Raw genomic sequence first — 14,817 nt, forward strand, 5'->3', positions numbered from 1 at the left:
AAAGCTCTCAGTTTTTCCCCATTGAGGATGATGTTAGCTGTGGGCTTTTCATAAATGGCTTTTATGATCTTTAAGTATGTTCCTTCTATCCCGACTTTCTCCAGGGTTTTTATTAAGAAAGGGTGCTGGATTTTGTCAAAGGCCTTTTCTGCATCGATTGACAGGATCATATGGTTCTTCTCTTTTTTTTTGTTAATGTGATGTATCACGTTGATCGATTTGCGGATGTTGAACCAGCCCTGCATCCCAGGAATGAATCCCACTTGATCATGGTGAATAATTCTTTTTATATGCTGTTGAATTCGATTTGCTAGTATCTTATTGAGAATTTTTGCATCCATATTCATCAGAGATATTGGCCTGTAGTTCTCTTTTTTTACTGGGTCTCTGTCTGGTTTAGGAATCAAAGTAATACTGGCTTCATAGAATGAGTCTGGAAGTTTTCCTTCCCTTTCTATTTCTTGGAATAGCTTGAGAAGGATAGGTATTATCTCTGCTTTAAACGTCTGGTAGAACTCCCCTGGGAAGCCATCTGGTCCTGGACTCTTATTTGTTGGGAGATTTTTGATAACCGATTCAATTTCTTCGCTGGTTATGGGTCTCTTCAAGCTTTCTATTTCCTCCTGATTGAGTTTTGGAAGAGTGTGGGTGTTTAGGAATTTGTCCATTTCTTCAAGGTTGTCCAATTTGTTGGCATATAATTTTTCATAGTATTCCCTGATAATTGTTTGTATCTCTGAGGGATTGGTTGTAATAATTCCATTTTCATTCATGATTTTATCTATTTGGGTCATCTCCCTTTTCTTTTTGAGAAGCCTGGCTAGAGGTTTGTCAATTTTGTTTATTTTTTCAAAAAACCAACTCTTGGTTTCGTTGATCTGCTCTACAGTTTTTTTAGATTCTATATTGTTTATTTCTGCTCTGATCTTTATGATTTCTCTTCTTCTGCTGGGTTTAGGCTGCCTTTGCTGTTCTGCTTCTATTTCCTTTAGGTGTGCTGTTAGATTTTGAATTTGGGATTTTTCTTGTTTCTTGAGATAGGCCTGGATTGCAATGTATTTTCCTCTCAGGACTGCCTTCGCTGCGTCCCAAAGCGTTTGGATTGTTGTATTTTCATTTTCGTTTGTTTCCATATATTTTTTAATTTCTTCTCTAATTGCCTGGTTGACCCACTCATTCGTTAGTAGGGTGTTCTTTAACCTCCATGCTTTTGGAGGTTTTCCAGACTTTTTCCTGTGGTTGATTTCAAGCTTCATAGCATTGTGGTCTGAAAGTATGCATGGTATAATTTCAATTCTTGTAAACTTATGAAGGGCTGTTTTGTGACCCAGTATATGATCTATCTTGGAGAATGTTCCATGTGCACTCGAGAAGAAAGTATATTCTGTTGCTTTGGGATGCAGAGTTCTAAATATATCTGTCAAGTCCATCTGATCCAATGTATCATTCAGGGCCCTTGTTTCTTTATTGACTGTGTATCTAGATGATCTATCCATTTCTGTAAGTGGGGTGTTAAAGTCCCCTGCAATGACCACATTCTTATCAATAAGGTTGCTTATGTTTATGAGTAACTGTTTTATATATCTGGGGGCTCCGGTATTTGGCGCATAGACATTTATAATTGTTAGCTCTTCCTGATGGATAGACCCTGTAATTATTATATAATGCCCTTCTTCATCTCTTGTTACAGCCTTTAATTTAAAGTCTAGTTTGTCTGATATAAGTATGGCTACTCCAGCTTTCTTTTGGCTTCCAGTAGCATGATAAATAGTTCTCCATCCCCTCACTCTCAATCTAAAGGTGTCCTCAGATCTAAAATGAGTCTCTTGTAGACAGCAAATAGATGGGTCTTGTTTTTTTATCCATTCTGATACCCTATGTCTTTTGGTTGGCGCATTTAATCCATTTACATTCAGTGTTATTATAGAAAGATACGGGTTTAGGGTCATTGTGATGTCTGTATGTTTTATGCTTGTAGTGATGTCTCTGGTACTTTGTCTCACAGGATCCCCTTTAGGATCTCTTGTAGGGCTGGTTTCGTGGTGACAAATTCCTTCAGTTTTTGTTTGTTTGGGAAGACCTTTATCTCTCCTTCTATTCTAAATGACAGACTTGCTGGATAAAGGATTCTTGGCTGCATATTTTTTCTGTTTAGCACACTGAAGATATTGTGCCAAGCCTTTCTGGCCTGCCAAGTTTCAAAGGAGAGATCAGTCACGAGTCTTATAGGTCTCCCTTTATATGTGAGGGCACGTTTATCCCTTGCTGCTTTCAGAATTTTCTCTTTCTCCTTGTATTTTGCCAGTTTCACTATGATATGTCGTGCAGAAGATCGATTCAAGTTACGTCTGAAGGGAGTTCTCTGTGCCTCTTGGATTTCAATGCCTTTTTCCTTCCCCAGTTCAGGGAAGTTCTCAGCTATAATTTCTTCAAGTACCCCTTCAGCACCTTTCCCTCTCTCTTCCTCCTCTGGGATACCAATTATGCGTATATTATTTCTTTTTAGTGTATCACTTAGTTCTCTAATTTTCCCCTCATACTCCTGGATTTTTTTATCTCTCTTTCTTTCAGCTTCCTCTTTCTCCATAACTTTATCTTCTAGTTCACCTATTCTCTCCTCTGCCTCTTCAATCCGAGCCGTCGTGGTTTCCATTTTGTTTTGCATTTCGTTTAAAGCGTTTTTCAGCTCCTCGTGACTGTTCCTTAGTCCCTTGATCTCTGTAGCAAGAGATTCTCTGCTGTCCTGTATACTGTTTTCAAGCCCAGCGATTAATTTTATGACTATTATTCTAAATTCACTTTCTGTTATATTATTTAAATCCTTTTTGATCAGTTCATTAGCTGTTGTTATTTCCTGGAGATTCTTCTGAGGGGAATTCTTTCGTTTGGTCATTTTGGATAGTCCCTGGAGCGGTGAGGACCTGCAGGGCACTTCCCCCGTGCTGTGGTGTATAACTGGAGTTGGTGGGCGGGGCCGCAGTCCGACCTGACGTCTGCCCCCAGCCCACCGCTGGGGCCACAGTCAGACTGGTGTGTGCCTTCTCTTCCCCTCTCCTAGGGGCGGGATTCACTGTGGGGTGGCATGGCCCATCTGGGCTACTTGCACACTGCCAGGCTTGTGGTGCTGGGGAGCTGGCGTATTAGCTGGGGTGGGTAGGCAAGGTGCCTGGGGGCAGGAGGGGCAGGCTTAGCTCGCTTCTCCTTAGGTGATCCACTTCAGGAGGGGCCCTGTGGCAGTGGGAGGGAGTCAGATCCACTGCCGGAGGTTTGGCTCCGCAGAAGCACAGAGTTGGGTGTTTGCGCGGAGCGAGCAAGTTCCCTGGCAGGAACTGGTTCTCTTTGGGATTTTGGCTGGGGGATGGGCGGGGGAGATGGCGCTGGCGAGCGCCTTTGTTCCCCGCCAAGCTGAGCTCTGCCGTCCGGGGGCTCAGCAGCTCTCCCTCCCTTTGTCCTCCAGCCTTCCCGCTTTCTGAGCAGAGCTGTTAACTTATGACCTCCCAGACGCTAAGTCGCGCTTGCTGTCGGAACACAGTCCGTCCGGCCCCTCCGCTTTTGCCAGCCCGACTCGGGGGCTCCGCTTGGCCGGCGAGCCGCCCCTCCGCCCCGGCTCCCTCCCGCCAGTCTGTGGAGCGCGCACCGCCTCGCCGCCCTTCCTACCCTCTTCTGTGGGCCTCTCGTCTGCGCTTGGCTCCGGAGACTCCGTTCTGCTAATCCTCTGGCGGTTTTCTGGGTTCTTTAGGCAGGTGTAGGTGGAATCTAAGTGATCAGCAGGACGCGCGGTGAGCCCAGCGTCCTCCTACGCCGCCATCTTCCGGAACTCCCCAAGGTTGCCCAATTTAAATGCATGCAGAATTTCTATGCTAGTCATAGTCTTATTAACAATGACAGAACAGGTTTTAAATTATAAAGATTCATGCAGAGAACACATACTTAAGCCTAAAAACTAGTCTTCAGTCAAGGTTATATTTGGAACACATGGATTCCTCAAGTAGGCTTAGCTGTCTCTACTGTAAAGTATTCTCATGAGTTAAAACGCTTAACAATTTACTATCTGGAGGAATTTATTTATCCAGACCTTTAAGAATAGGTATAATCACTTAAAACACATGTCTAGATTCCACAAACAAAGATCTTTCCTGAAGGTAAGGCATTATCTGGAAAATTTATATTTCAGCAATGTCACATTTATTCATATGGTCCACAATTTAATACACGTTATTTTCTCCAATAAAATAATTTTAGGCAGCTTTCTAATAAATCTTGGGCACAAAGAAAAGTACTGGAAGTACTTCACTCTGATATGTATCACAGTGACATCTCCCTTCAGTGACAGAGTAAGATGTTTGTCAGGTCCTGGTTGTACGGGAAAAATCCCAAAGGAAGGCAAAGAAAAAGGAAACAAGCCAGTGCTTTCATTCCTGGCTGTCTTGAAGGTGACCCAAGTCTTAAAAGACCAACGGGGCTTTGGAGTGCTGCAAGGAATAGTGCTATCATTTCTACCAAAACGTGCAACTGAGTCTGGACAGCAAGAGATGTGAACATATGGAAAAGGGTGGGTATAATGCAGAATAGTACTGAGATGGCTTTGTAGTAAAAGGAGGAGAAAAAGAATATTTTTTTAAGTCCTAACAATGTCAGTTCCCCTTTATCTTTGATTTTTTTTTTATTTAAAAAAAAATTTTTTTTTAACGTTTATTTACTTTTGAGACAGAGAGAGACAGAGCATGAACGGGGGAGGGTCAGAGAGAGAGGGAGACATAGAATCCGAAGCAGGCTCCAGGCTCTGAGCTGTCAGCACAGAGCCCAACGCGGGGCTCGAACCCACAGACCACGAGATCACGACCTGAGCCGAAGTCGGACGCTCAACCGACTGAGCCCACAGGCGCCCCTATCTTTGATTTTTAACCCAGCAATGTAATTGTTTAAATTATTACTAAACCTATTGTGGTGGCAATGAAAGTCACAATCTCATATTCAAAACCTTTGGGGAATGTTTTTCAGAATATTTCAGCTTTTCAGAAGATAATACAGTACATATACCATGTATTACATAATACATCCAACAGGCTCTGTGGCAATACTGTGTAATCAAATATATAATTTCCTGAGTAAAACATATGATTATTCATACAAAGTAGGGTAAATAAAGAGCATAAAGTCTTTTCTGTTTTTCTAGTTGAGTAATTTTAGAGCAGTGGTTGCCATCAAACAAGTTCACATCAGGTTTCACTGAAAAAAATTACCAATAACGCCCAACAAAGCAAAACAAAATACACTCATTTAATTTACAGAAATTTTTAGATTTTAGAATCGTGTTTAAGGTATTGAAGTTGTGTGTTTTAAAATGTCACGACCAAAATTATAAGAACAAAAAAGCACAGGAATATACTCTAGAATGTTAAATAATAGAAGTACGTAATTATGTAATTAGGTAAACTAGATTAAATTTAGTTTAATTACAAAATATATGAACATCCATGCTGTTTTCCAGAGTGGCTGTTCATATGTAATTTCTAATGAAATCTTGCCATTTGCAATGACACGGATAGAGATAAGAGAGTATTATGCTAAGTCAAATAGGTCAAAGTAAGACAAATACCATATGATTTCACTCATATGTGGAATTTAAGAAACAAAAGAAACAAGCAAAAGAGAGAAGGAGTGAAAGAGAGAGAGAGAGAGAGAAATAAAGAGAGGCAAACCAAGAAACAGACGATTAACTTTAGAGAACAAAGTGGTGGTTACCAGAAGGGACGGGGGGCGGGGAATGGGTAAAACAGGTGCTGGGAATTTGGGAGGGCACTTGTGACAAGCAACAGGTGATGTACATTAAGTGTTGAATCACTAAACTGTACACCTGAAACTAGTATTGACTGTATGTTACACTAACTGTAATTTAAATAAAAACTTTAAAAGATTGTATGTGAACAAAACTAGTAAAAATAGTGTTTTGTTTTGTTTTTAAGGAAACTAAATGGAAATATGTGATTAGGAGAAGGGCCAGAGGCTATACTGTGGTTAGGTGGTAAATGAGTAAGGCCAACCTGTGTGCCCTAGATGCACATGGATGCACACAGGGTGCAGATGCCTAAATTATGCCAGGGGATGCCTAAGGGGCTAGAGATGCTAGACAGAATGGGACAGGACTTCTCTCTCCTCTTTTCCAGGAAGGGAACAAGCATCCAAGAGTGGAAGATGAATCACAAATGCAGCCCTGTTACGCACCTCCCAGTCACCTGAATAACTAAATAAGATTCAGCAAATGGTGCAATAAAGAAATCATGTATAACTCCAGTCACCTTCCTAACAATGTATCTCTTGTTGCACATCGAAAGGGACACAGTGAAAGGCAGAGAGACAGGAACTCCTCACTTGTTACTATGTCTGAATTACTTGGAGGAGAAAAAACCATTTTTATTCTAATTAGTAGAGAGTTAAAAAAATGCAAGTTCTCATAAAAAGACAACGGAATGATGGATAAACCTGTGCAAAAGGATGAAATGAAAGTAGGCCCTTGATTTGTTTTGGTGGAGAAGATAAGGAGACCAAGAACATTTTAAGTATATTTGCTAAAAGCAAAATGTGAAAAAATGAGCCTAAGAACAATTTGCTAACAGCAAAAAGTGGAAAAATGAGACTAACAACCAAAATAAATCAACAAACACTTTACGGGTGGCACAGCATTGCCCAAGGTACTGGTTACTTTCCACAGAGGTGGACTGAAAGCAGACTCTACCTAGAGATTGTGGTCATTCACAAGCCAATCCAAATACCACTTACATGATGTGCCTTTCCAAACACAAGAACAGCTGACTTCACACAGAGGGAAAGTTAACAAGTTACAGTATGTATCGCATAATATTTTCTTTATGTAATTACAAATGTATTTATATACATACACATAAAGATAGGAGGTATATACACTCAAACTCTAACAATCATGGGTGGTATGATCAATAACATTTATTGTCTTCTTGTTATTCTGGTTCTTAAATGATTAACATGTATTACTTTATCACAAAAAATTACGAAAGTTTCTAAAACAGATTATTTCTTCAGGAAATATATTAAATTAGCTATAATTATCTTATACACTCTTATCCTCAACTAAACAGAAGGCTATTTGGGGGGGAACAAACCATAATTTTTCTGAAAGACATAAAGATGAAAAGAAAATATATCTCAAGTTGTCAGACAAAAACCCATAGTAGACTTAATCATAGTTTTCTGGGTAAGTTACTTACAGTACACATCCACTCTGATTGACTTTATCGCCGGGGACCCCAAGCCATTCTCTGCTTTACAGTAATACCGGCCTCCTTGGTGTCGCTGAATATTTGTAATCCTCAAAGTCTCATTGAAGACACTTGAGTCTTGGAATCTGTCAGAGGCACTTCCTGCTGTTTTGGTCCACCTGATCTGAGCAAGCATCAACAAAGATTGTTACTTTAGGTTGGTTTTCTCAAAGAAAAATCAAATAGCCATTACTCATTTGAAGTTTGCTTTCAGAGATGCTATATGCCATTCCTGGCAAATTGCTGGGAAAAAATTTTAAGTTTATGTGCACAACTGAATTATAAAAATTTGATAGCAATTCCATTATTGTATAGTAAATGTAGTGTGTACAATTCTTATTCAATTGCATAGAATTCATGCATAGCTTAATCAGTGTGTAAGGCAATATAAATATAACATAAAAGGAGTTAAACATAGGTAATATGTTGGAGATATGGATTCGTTTCTCTCTTTGTTGAGAATTTAAACTTCCATATTTTTCAAACGCTCTAAGGTACTTTTTATTTATTTAATACAGGAAGGCTCTCACTTTCTTTTCGGACATGCTTCATTATTTTACTTTAAATTTCCTCTTTTATTTGGATAATTTAAGCATGTGACTCTCATGGCTTATTGAGACTGTGTGTGTGTGTGTGTGTGTGTGTGTATATATATATATATACACACACACACACACATACTGGTTGTTAAAAGTTCTGGGGTTTTTTTCTAATGGCTTTGCTTTAATAAGTCCATAAATGACATATATGTTTTGATAAAAAGAATTTATTTTATACCAATAATTATTTTCAAAAAATGTGCAAACTTTTTCAAAGACAGCATTTTTACTAAAGTGCCAAAACACTTTGAATATATAAAACACTCCATTATAAACAATAGCATTCTTTTAAACACAGCTGTGTTGGGGCGCCTGGGTGGCGCAGCCGGTTAAGCGTCCGACTTCAGCCAGGTCACGATCTTGCGGTCCGTGAGTTCGAGCCCCGCATCAGGCTCTGGGCTGATGGCTCGGAGCCTGGAGCCTGTTTCCGATTCTGTGTCTCCCTCTCTCTCTGCCCCTCCCCCGTTTATGCTCTGTCTCTCTCTGTCCCAAAAATAAAAATAAATAAATAAATAAACACAGCTGTGTATAACAGACTTAGTTTTGGCTAGCAATAAAGACTGGCATTCAACTCAAATTTTGTGTATTTTAGTTTATAAAACCTGAAAAAAAGCCACATGATGGTAATGTAAAGTGATAAAAAATAGGAAATAAAAACAACTTGGTTTTATTTCTCTCCTTGCCCCTGCTGTATACAATATTTTTGTTCATTTGTTTTTACTTTTAGGTTGAGAAGTGGTTGACAGAAATCCTTGGTTAAACATAGAAGAAGAAATGAAAGGGGCGCCTGGGTGGCGCAGTCGGTTAAGCGTCCGACTTCAGCCAGGTCACGATCTCGCGGTCCGTGAGTTCGAGCCCCCGCGTCAGGCTCTGGGCTGATGGCTCGGAGCCTGGAGCCTGTGTCTCCCTCTCTCTCTGCCCCTCCCCCGTTCATGCTCTGTCTCTCTCTGTCCCAAAAATAAATTAAAAAATGTAAAAAAAAAAAAAGAAGAAATGAAAATGTAACTAAAGACTGAGTCTTCAAAATTGAAATCCTATAATACTCCCATTAGCTATACTATGTTTATATATTAATTAAAATTTATAATCTAATGATGTTAAAAGTATTTTTAAAAAGTTTTCCACATCATTAAAGTATCAATATGAATATAATCATGTTTGTCCTTAATAGTGAATGAAATGAAAATGTTACTTAGAGATTTATAAAAACTGAGTCATTCACAAACATAAGTATCAAGTTCTTATTCAACATGTTCTGTGTGTGTGGAATTTAGACAAAAGCCAATGGCAAGACTCCTGACTTTAAGCAATTTATAAGCTGATTACTAATATGCTCGTAAAAAGACAAGATGTAACAAGGGCACTGGTTTGACAAGTAGTATTTCCAAGGAAATATCTAGGGTTATGTTTTCATTCAAATTTCAGAGTCTACAAGTAAACAAAAAAAGAAGATTAAATAAACAAATTACATAGTTTTGTTCTTGCATAAACAGATGCCAATTCTAAGATAATCAATATCTCTAAGATGTAATCTAAGATAAATAAAACATTCCAATTAAGAGGCGTCTGGGTGGCTCAGTCAGTTAAGTGTCCAACTTCAGCTCAGGTCATGATCTCATGGGTTGTGAGTTGCAGCGCCACCTCTGGGCTCTGTGCTGACAACTCAGAGCCTGGAGCCTGCTTTGGATTGTGTATCTCCTTCTCTCTCTGCCCCTCCCCCATTGCAGTCTGCCTTTTTCTGTCTCTCAAAAATAAATAAATGTAAAAAAAAAAAATTAATTCCAATTAAGATGCCAAATTTATTTGGCTATCATAATACTAAAATATTTCATATTATAAAAAGTTCAGTATAAATTCAATTTTGGAAATGACCTAGCACTTTCAGAAATTAAAAATGTTATTAAGAGGGGAGCCTGGGTAGCTCAGTCGGTTAAGCGTCCGACTTCAGCTCAGGACACGATCTCGCGGTCCGTGAGTTCGAGCCCCGCGTCGGGCTCTGGGCTGATGTCTCAGAGCCTGGAGCCTGCTTCCGATTCTGTGTCTCCCTCTCTCTCTCTGCCCCTCCCCCGTTCATTCTCTGTCTCTCTCTGTCCCAAAAATAAATAAAAACGTTAAAAAAAAGTTTAAGATACAATGATTAAGTTGCATTGTACTGTTATAATACTAGAAATCATTCAGCAATAGGGGAGACAGAAAGTACGTAAGAGTGTGTGTGAGTGTGTGTGTGCCTGTGTGTGCCTCTGTGTGTGTGTGTGCGTGTGTGTGTGACAGAATCAGACAGAAAAGAGAGAAAAACAGGGAGAGAAAAAACTATGAGGCATACCAGCAGTTATAACCTTGTTTGTCTTAAAATGACCTTATTTTCTTAAAAGCTGTTGAAGACCTTAAATAACTTTTGTTCATTTAGATTGATTCTATCCATTCATAATTACTGTATTACAAATTAAAACTGAGGTAATATTAAACTATGTATTATTAACTCATTTCAAATTATATTAATAAATTGATGACATATTAACACAAGGAATATTTTTAGTCAGAAGACTATATTTTCCACAACCAAAAATAATTGAGTAAAAAGAATGGAACCGTTTTATATTTTATTTTATTTTATTTTATTTTAATCTTATTTATTTACTTATGAGAGAGAATGAGAGAGCATGTGAGCTGGGGAGAAGGGCAGAGGGAGAGAGAGAGAGAGAGAGAGAGAGAGAGAGAGAGAGAATGAATCCTAAGCAGGCTCTATGCTCAGCACAGAGTCCAACAGGGCAGGATCCCACTACCTTGGGATCAAGACCTGAGCTGATATCAACAGCCAGAGGCTCAACCGACTGAGCCACCCAGGAGCCACAAGAATGGAACTGTTTCATAGTTCTGCAAATCTCTTTAATATCCAGTTTAGTGAAAAAGAGCCAACTGGATAATCATATTAGCTTCTACATGAAATCTGTTGCTACAAAATGTTTTGTTTCAAATATATGAAGAAAATCTGGCCTCACACCAATATTTATTTGGAAAGGGAGGAGTACTTCAGTAGCCTTTTCAGATCACTGTGGATAGTCTCCTTTGATACTACACTAAAACTCTACAATGGTAGTTTCCGAATGTTTTCAGAGTGAATTCTAAAACCATACCAGTGAACTTTTTCTATTCTGTTACATTAAAATCCATTGGTTTATCTTGCACTTTGAATGGATCTCTCACTCATACATGATTGTGTAATATGGCACATCAGTCATTTGAAAATATGAATTCACTGACTTATGCAGATCTTCTAAATATTCATGCTTTTCATCACACAATACCAAAAACAAAGAGCATATTTAATAATTTCACTGCCAATCTCTTCAGAAGAGTCTTTAAGTGTTGGGAAGCCATCATGCTTAATGTGAGCAGATTTTCCAAAATTCTCATTTTCCTCTTAAAATTTAATTTTATTATTAGTAACAAATATGGCAAAGGTATTTTCTTTAGAATGGGAGGTTCAACTTCCCTGATTTTTTTAAGAAAATGTTTGCCAAATACCCAAGTCTGAATAACCAGAGTTTGTATTAACAGTCATGCTTTTTATATTCCATGAAAAAAGTGGCAAGTTCAGTACAAGACTCAATCACGCAAGTCCTTTACTTTGAGAAAAACTCTGTATTATAGGAAGCAGCAGAAATGCTTTATGGGATTTCTTTATTTTGTCAACAGAATATTAAAAATACAGTACTCAACTTTGACGATCTTAAAATTTGATCATTTTTACTGATTTACTGGCGATACTCTTAGTGACATTGCTTTTTTTGTTTGTTTCTCACTGTTGGGTACATGTTAGTGAAGCAAGTAGAGAAGAATACAGACTGATAGTACAATTTAATGTCACAGCTTTGTTTTGTGCTAAGGTGCTGCCTGTTTTATCCACCATTGCTTTGCACCATCACTGCAAGTGCAACAGTAAAAAAAAATACTATTTTCTACATAAGCTTCCAGTAAAGATCGCAGGGTCCCCCTAGAGATGTAGCAACCACACTTCAAGAAACACTGATTTTTAAGGATAGAGAAACAGCCATAACTATATCTATGTCTACATCCAGCCATTTATTATTTAATCAATAGTGTTAGGGCAACTGACTATATATCCATAATAATAATAATAATAATAATAATAATAATTAATAATAGCTGACTCTCCAACACACCCTTCACACTGAAATAAATTCTAGATGCAACAGTCACAAATGCTGATAATATCTTTGTATTGTTGGGGTTTCATAATTGATACTGAAAAGACAAATTGGTAGAAGCTTCCTTTTGGAAAGGAAACTTTGTAAATTATGTCAAAAAATCGAAACATATTCACACTTTGACTTAGCAATTATCTGGTTAAAATTTACCTTCCTAACATTTGCATGAATAAGAATGCAGAAAAATGTATATGTAGTAATAGAACACTGGGAACAACTGAATATCAAATGATAGGGAAGTGGTTATAAACTAACTGATTCTAAAATTAAACTGAATGTGGGCATTAAAGGATTAAGATATAAAATGTTTTATTAAATAAAAAAGGAACAAAAGAATATTCTCATATAAAGTGAGCACATGTGTATGTATGCATGTGCATATATACTAATATGTTTGTTAGAAATACACACAGAAATACACAAAATTTAACACTAACTCAATGAGTGGGACTAGAAAAAAGAAGAGAATAGTTAAAATGTTTCCTTTTTTAAGATTTTAATTTAGAATTCTTATTTACAAAATTTATTTTACCATAAACAAATACTGTTTATTATAAATAAGTTTTAAAAAAATAATACAATTCTATAGTGAAATATAGAAAATAGAGAAACTAAAAGAGAATAGAGAAAAATGAAAATAATCAATTAGGAAAAAACTTTTCTTCTTCTCTACTTCGAAAAAAAATACTAAATGGAAATATTACTGAGCCACAAAAAGACATTCTAATGATGAGAGAAGAAACCTCCAGATACACTAACATTAAGATTGTGACCTCAAAGTCTCCAGAGAAAATTGTGTAGAGTTCCAACAGAAGGAATGAACTGTTATAATTTGCAGAGCCTTCTCATTCCCCAATGTTCTCCTTCTGTAGTAACTGAGCCCCAAATATTCAGCAGGCACATGGCTGCCCAAGACAAAAATGATATTTCCTAGCTATCTATTCATCCACATTCTTACCAGTGTGCTTAGAGCAAAAGTGTCCTCAGAGGGAAGCAGCAATCTACATTTTGCTCATTTCTGCACATTTCTGCTGACCCCTATCTTGGACCATGAGCTGATTTGGAACAAGGTCCAGCACAGAGAAGCAATAAAACAGAAGAATCTGAATTTCTGACATCATGGAGTTGTACCTACGTGTCCTGAACTCTTTTTATAATGCTGGGCTTCTACATGGGAGAGAAATAAAATTCTATCTTGTTTACATCATACTTACGGGGGGATTTTCTGTGACTAACAGCCAAATTTTACTTTAACTGATAAGTCTGGGGTGGTACAGAAGGTCAGCTTGACGTCAGGAAACCCATCTCCCAACACTGACTGCTTGAAAACAGTGTAAATAGCACCAGAATTTACTGAAAAAGGTAGGGGCAGGGTCTCTATCTCCATATCAAACAATCAAGATCTCTTTCATGTAGTGTGGAAAGAAAATATTCATTGATATGAAAACATACAGTGATCTCAGGGTTCTAATACTCACCTGACAAAAATATTTTAGACAGTAATCACCCAACAAAATAACTGGATCTGAGGGTTGGTTTTAGAGAAGACAGAGAAAAGCACATGTTGGTGAGCAGTTAATATGTGTCCATTCTTTAATGGGTAAGTAAAGTTTTCCTGGGTAACATACAACTTAAGTACTAAGTAAAGTTTCTTAAAACCTAAAAGTCATAGAATAAAGGGATCTGTAATATCTTAGCAAAATCTTGGAGTTTGGGGTGAGCGAGCGCAGGACACAAAGGGGAAATAAAACTTAATGATTGATGGGAATGGAAGGAAAAGGGAAGAGAAAAATTATACTAAAGCCGTAAACTTTAGGAGAGTTGGAAGAAATCTCTTTATGGAAGAAACTGTAGGTATTCTGTTTATAAATAATAATAAAATCATAAATGTCTGATTAAAATAATAGAAAAATGCACAACTCCATTAGTGGCAGGGAAAATGAGAAAAAGGAGAGAGTGGAAAGAAAAGAAATTGGATAAATAGAAATTTGATAAAATGGGCAAGAAGAGACCAAAAGGGAAAGAGAAATATATAATTCTAAATAAATAAAAACCATAGAGTAAGATAGAAACAACCTGCATCAGTCATAAAGTAAATATGAACAGACTGAATTTGCCTATTAAAAAGTTTGTTAGACTGGAATTAAAGGTAACAAGTTTCTATGCTATTATCTATGTACGTATATATACATATACAATATACAATACATATATATAACTATATAATATGTAATATATATTATATATACACATACATATGTACATATATAATATATATATTGTCCACATACAATATATGTAACATATATATAGAATGTGTGTATATATATGTATACATACATATAAACACTAATGGGAAAAGAAAGTCATTACTTTACGTAACAAAAGTCATAACTGATAGCAAAAATATATTGTCATTAATTGGTATGCAGTAAAGTACAGGGCAGCTAAAGACATAATGTAAACAAAATTAGAAATGAAAGAATTTGAAAAAAATGCAGTTGCAGTAGGAAATTCCAATCCATGTCTTTGAGAACTAGGAAGTTCTAGATAGTTCAGTTTTTTTCTATTAACTTAAAAAATAACCAAGACGAGGAGGAGCTGAAAAATAAAATCAACACATATGACGAATAAAATATTTTTAAAAATCTTTCATACATAGAATAAACATTTTCTTATGTTCATTGAACATTT

At 37.1% G+C, this 14,817-nt stretch overlaps 1 protein-coding gene across 2 annotated transcripts in view; it reads right to left on the minus strand.

The window, feature by feature from the left end:
• The window catches only part of MDGA2 (MAM domain containing glycosylphosphatidylinositol anchor 2), an 875,114-nt gene that overhangs the window by 402,670 nt on the left and 457,627 nt on the right, over positions 1 to 14,817 (minus strand). For both annotated transcript variants that reach the window (XR_009264432.1, XM_058738955.1), the window contains exon 3: positions 7,245 to 7,419. Coding sequence is in view for 1 of the 2 variants with exons in the window: in XM_058738955.1 (XP_058594938.1) it covers positions 7,245 to 7,419 (175 nt within the window). In the remaining variant the exon portion in view is untranslated. The remainder of the gene's footprint in view (positions 1 to 7,244; positions 7,420 to 14,817) is intronic.

This window comes from Neofelis nebulosa, chromosome 7 (genome assembly GCF_028018385.1).
Source record: "Neofelis nebulosa isolate mNeoNeb1 chromosome 7, mNeoNeb1.pri, whole genome shotgun sequence".
In the NCBI taxonomy this organism is placed as follows: Eukaryota; Metazoa; Chordata; class Mammalia; order Carnivora; family Felidae; genus Neofelis; species Neofelis nebulosa.